The sequence below is a fragment of the Babylonia areolata genome, chromosome 24, assembly GCF_041734735.1.
Source record: "Babylonia areolata isolate BAREFJ2019XMU chromosome 24, ASM4173473v1, whole genome shotgun sequence".
NCBI classification, from domain to species: Eukaryota; Metazoa; Mollusca; class Gastropoda; order Neogastropoda; family Buccinidae; genus Babylonia; species Babylonia areolata.
The window spans coordinates 24732781-24739026 of record NC_134899.1 but is presented as its reverse complement, the minus strand read 5'-3'; the positions used below and the strand labels follow the sequence as shown (position 1 = coordinate 24739026).

At 45.5% G+C, this 6246-nt stretch overlaps 1 protein-coding gene across 1 annotated transcript in view; it reads right to left on the bottom strand.

Annotated features, from left to right (window-relative positions):
* The window catches only part of LOC143298586 (sodium-dependent phosphate transport protein 3-like), a 17959-nt gene extending 12166 nt beyond the window's left edge, over positions 1-5793 (bottom strand). The window contains exons 1-4 of the mRNA XM_076611466.1: positions 5515-5793; positions 3617-3856; positions 1572-1659; positions 269-495 (exon numbers count right to left, since the gene is read on the bottom strand). Of these exons, the coding sequence (XP_076467581.1) occupies positions 269-495; positions 1572-1659; positions 3617-3856; positions 5515-5793 (834 nt within the window). The remainder of the gene's footprint in view (positions 1-268; positions 496-1571; positions 1660-3616; positions 3857-5514) is intronic.
* Between the last annotated feature and the right edge of the window lie 453 nt (positions 5794-6246).

Here is a 6246-nt window from a genome sequence, read left to right as displayed (position 1 = left end):
AACACAACAACGTACAGCACAGGACAACACAACACAACACAACACAACACAACACAACACAATACAATACAACACAACACAACACAACACAACACAACACAGCACAGCACAACACAACACAACACAACACATCACAACACAACACAACACAACACAACACAGCACAACACAGCACATCACAACACAGCACAACACAACACAACACAACACAACACAACACAACACAACACAACACAGCACAACACAGCACGACACGACACACCCTCACCTTTCCCTTATCTGCATCGTGAGACTTGTCTCTAATCAGCTCCTTTTCTGCCAAGGAGACCGAAGGGTGTAAGTCCGGGCTGTCATACACGGTGAGATACACCCCTATGGCACACACTAAGCACAGCAGTCCTGACACGTAAAACACGAAAGGCCACCCATTGTCGAAAGGAATGCTACACAGAAAGCCGGAGACGAAAAAAGTCAGGATTCCTCCAAGGTTGGACCCTGAAATTCACACAGACAAGCACGAATTAGCATGCATGTTTGGTTTCTTTTCGTTTTTGTTGTTATTGTTGTTATTTTCGTTATATTCTCTCTCTCTCTCTCTCTCTCTCTCTCTCTCTCTCTCTCTCTCTCTCTCTTTATTATTATTTTTTTTACCCCGTCCTCCCCTCCCTACATTTCACAGTGCTAGGAGTATGCATGCGTGTGAATGACTGGTGCGAAAGCGCTTTGATTTGTCTCTGCACAAGATTCAGCGCTATATATATATATATATATATATATATATATATATATATATATATATATATATATATATATATATATATATACCATTATTATTATTATTATTGACCATCGCAGCTGTTATCATGATACGTAACCGTGCAATCATGCATCGCCAATATCATATCACATGGCCCATGGGGTTACATGATCTTCGTTAACAAAATCTGAAAAAATTAATAACTGCAAAACAAATGCAGAAACAGTTCAACTGTACTAATATTTTAGAACATACGCACTACTTCATCTTACAGTATCTAAATCTGCAGGCATATATTCAAAGCGAAGTAGAATACGTAAGATGCAACAATGTCACGCCCTATTTCAAAGCAAAAATGCTGCAGTAACTATTCTGTTAGTTCAATCCTTTTACACGTGCTTTAAGATAAGATGAAAAGATAAGCCAGGCATTTGATATACATTTTCTTCTTCTCCTCTCTTTTTCAAAGCGCAATAATAGAACATCATATCAGATCCAGACGGATATCATCATTATCACCATCACCATCATCATTAGCAACTGCAGCAGCAGCAGCAACAACAACAACGGCATCAGCAGCAGCAGCAGCAGCATCTAGGTCAGTTGCCATCAGCACAAGCATCGTCATCACGATCAATAATATCATCACAATGATCATCATGACGGTCATCATCATACCACTACGCCCATTCACACACACACACACACACACACACACACACACACACACACACACACACACACCACCACCACCACCACCGCCGCCGCCACCACCACCACCACCACCTCCACACTGCACTGACACATCGCTGACCAGCATAGTCCACAGCGGTCAGTATTCCCTGTTCTGTCAGCGGGGCCCACTGGACCCACAGCGAGAACACGGCTGGTTTGACCACCCCCTGCCAACACACACACCGCACATTGCAGGGGACGTAGACACACACACACACACACACACACACACACACACACACACACACACACACACACACAACTCTACTACACACCACCCCACATCACACCACCTTACTACACACCACCCCACATCACACCACCCTTCTACACGCCAACCCACATCACACCACCCCACATCACACCACCCTGCTACCCATCCCACATCACACCACTCTACTACACACCACCCCACATCACACCACTCTACTACACGCCACATCACATTACATCACCCCGCTACACACCACCCCACATCACACCACCCTACTACACGCCACCCCACATCAAACCACTCTACCACACACCACCCCACATCACACCACCCTTCTACACGCCAACCCACATCACACCACCCCACATCACACCACTCTACTACACCCCACCCCACATCACACCACTCTACTACACGCCACATCACATTACATCACTCCGCTACACACCACCCCACATCACACCACCCCGCTACACACCACCCCACATCACACCACTCTACTACACACCACCCCACATCACACCACCCTTCTACACACCACCACAACACACCACCCTGCTACCCATCCCACATCACGCCACCCTACTACACGCCACCCCACATCACTACACACCACACCACATAACACCACTCTACTACACGCCACATCACATTACATCACCCCGCTACACACCACCCCACATCACACCACCCCGCTACACACCACCCCACATCACACCGCCCCAATACACACCATCCTACTACACACTACCTGACTTCACACCACCCGACTACACATCACCCCATATTACACCACCCCATAACACATCACCTAACTACACACCACACCACTACACACCGCCCCATTACACACCACCCTACATACTACACACCATACAGGTCAGACCACCATACACAACATTATTATTGTCACTTCATTCCACCCCGTATCATACCTACCTCACACACACACACACACACACACACACACACACACACACACACACACACACAGAGAAAGATGCACAGACACAGACAGACACGCATGCACACACACACACACACACACACTTACACACACAGAAAGACGCACAGGCACACACACACACACACACACACACACACACACACACAGAGAGAAAGACGCACGCACACACACACACACACAGAGAGAAAGACGCACACACACACACACACACACACACAGAGAAACACGCACAGGCACACACACACACACACACACACACACACACACACACACACACACAAACACACACACACACACAACACAGCACAACACAACACAACACAACACACACACATCACTCTACTACACACCACCCCACATCACACCACCCCTTAACACATCATATAACTACACACCACCCCACTACACACCGCCCCACTACACACCACCATCACTACACACCACCTTACTTACTACACACCATATAGATCAGACCACCATACACAACACTATTATTGTCACTTCATTCCACCCCGTATCAGACCCACCTCACACACACACACACACACACACACACACACACACACACACACAGAGAAAGACGCACACACACACACACACACACACACAGAGAAAGACGCACAGGCACACACGCACACAGACACAGACACACACACACACACACAGAAAGACGCACAGGCACACACACACACACACACACACAACACAACACAACACAACACACACACTCATTCCACTTCATTCCACCCCGTATCAGACCCACCTCACACACACACACACACACACACACACACACACACAAACACACAAACACACACACACAACCACTCCCCCCCCCCCAAACACCAACACCACCACACCCGTCCACACCCCTCCCCCACACCCATCTAACCCCCTACCACACACACACCCAAGACACAGCACAACACAGCACAGCACTCACGCTGACAGCCCCAACCAGAGCCCTGTTGACCACCAGCAGGTAAGGGTCGACACGGGCGAGCACGGGCGTCAGAAGACTGAGCAGGGCCCCGGCCACGAGCGACAGCGTCAGCAGACGGCGGGAGCCCATGACACGGTCCAGGTAGCCGGCCAGAGGCACCGTCAGCAGGAAGCCGTAGTAAGGGGCCGACAGTACCTGGCCCTCCACTTGGGACGACCAGTGGAACTCTGTGGAGCTCCTCTGCACATGCAACATGCACATCGGTCGGTTTTTTTGTTTGTGTGTGTGTGTGTGTGTGTGTGTGTGTGTGTGTGTGTGTGTGTGTGTGTGTGTGTGTGTGCGTGCGTGTTTTTTTTTCTTCGTTTTTTGTTGGGGGGTTTTGTTGGGGTTTTGCCGAGGGTACGGGGGGCGTGGGGGTAAGGTGGGGGGGGGGGGGGGGGGTGTCAAGATCAGCAAGTCATCGGTTCTGTGGGGTGTCTTCGTCGTATATTTTACACACACACACACACACACACACACACACACACACACACACACACACACACACACACATACATACAGAGTATATATAAAATGTTGATAAATAGATGAATTAGAACTGAGTGATCATTGTTATTCTGGTGACTGGCTGAGATTGCCTTGGGATGTCACACACGTTGTTTTTGTTTTTTGTTTTTTTGTTTGTTTGTTTGTTTTTGTTTTGTTTCGCATCGTTCACTTAAGTGCTGAGGGATTGTCTAAAACAGCGTGAATCTGACAAACAGTGCGGCCTCTTTCTACAAATAATGGTGGGTCAATGGAAACTTTCCAAGCTGGTTTTGTGTGTGTGTGTGTGTGTGTGTGTGTGTGTGTGTGTGTGTGTGTGTGTGTGTGTGTGTGTGTGTGTGTGTGTGTGTGTAGTATGGTATTTATACTTCAATGGATGAGTTGTATCAGACACATTTTTATAGAAGCAGGGCATGACTGTGTTTGGGATGCTCAATCTTCTTGGAGAGGGAATCTTTCGGCAAGAATGTCAACATTGCTTTGAGAGATAGTTTTTTTCAAAATCAATGGAGACATGCTCTAGAGGCGAGTAGTAAATGTTTGTTTTATCGAAATTTCAAAAGTGGATTTGGTAGAGAAAAATATATAAGTCAAATGCCTGATAATTACGTTATCAGCTTCTTCAGATTTCGAAGTAGTAATCATAAGCTGGAAATAGAAACAGGGAGACACAAAGGCATACCACGAGAGTTACGGCTTTGAAAGGTTTGTAACGTAAGTGTGATAGGTGATGAGTTTCATTTTATAATGGAATGTCCCAATTATGATCAGTTACGAAACAGATATGTTCCTAAAAAATATCTGTCTCCAAAATCGGTTTTTAATTTTTGTAATATGCTCAAAGGAGGCAAAAAAAGTCATTTTAGCTGTAAGTAAGATGATTAGATTTGCAAATGTTGCCTAGTTATACTTTTGGAGTTAAAAGACATTTGCGTTTTCTCAACTTTAATGTGACATTGTTGTGTATTTGGAAATGTTTGTTCTGGGCATGAAAAGTTTATTTTGTAGTAATCATCCATACTCCAATAGGAGTGAAAGGATAATTAAAACTTGAAACTTGTGTGTGTGTGTGTGTGTGTGTGTGTGTGTGTGTGTGTGTGTGTGTGTGTGTGTGTGTGTGTGTGTGTGTTTAAAATCAGATGATGTATCTTCAGTGGTCAGCATGCACTGTTTTGTTTTAATGCGATATACCGTAACCACAACAGCAACAACTACAAGAAAAGAAACAAAAACAGACCCAAAACACAAGAAGAAGAAGAAGAAGGAGGAGGAGGAGGAGGAGAAGAAGAAGAACAACAACAACAACAATAACAACACACACTACTACAAACCATCAAAACACGAACTCTTACATTCAACCTGTCTTCGGCTGTGATCTGTGTCCGATTAGTCTCACTGACGTCATCAGGAGTTTGCGTCATACACACGAGCGCTATGCCCATATTCTGACGTAAGGAGGTCTGACACATGCGCATGAAGCACAGAGAGAAGGCCAGGATCCAACGTTTAGGGCAGTGACATCGGCAATGACGCGTCATGACGTCATGCTGTTTGATGGCTGGTGACGACACACTGCGGGGAAGGTTGACAGGAGAAAACGTGAAGACGGGATCCAGGGATTTGCCAACCATGATTTCATAAACGGACTTGCGTCGTATCATGGCAGATTAAAATCTGGATGATGAAGTCATTAGATGGATACTGCTGCATTAGGGTGAATGGTTATATGAATGAAGGAAGGGACCAACATATGGTAGGAAAACACAGGTATGCAGATGGAAAGACGGGCTGACATACATATGATATATATATATATATATATATATATATATACCAGTATATGATTATGATACAGTCAGGTTGCCAAATCAGTAATTACTCGTACATGAAATGCATGAAAGTTTTAGTTGTTTCCGTGCAGCCACTGTGGATAGAGATTTCATGAAATCACTTACATTTTAAGTTAATTCACTACTTCTGTAATCTTGTCACTCGTAATGCAGTGACTGTATGTAACTCTTTTATATTGCCACTGACGTGTCATACTTCAAAGTGGTGACTTTCCACCACGATGATTACGTATC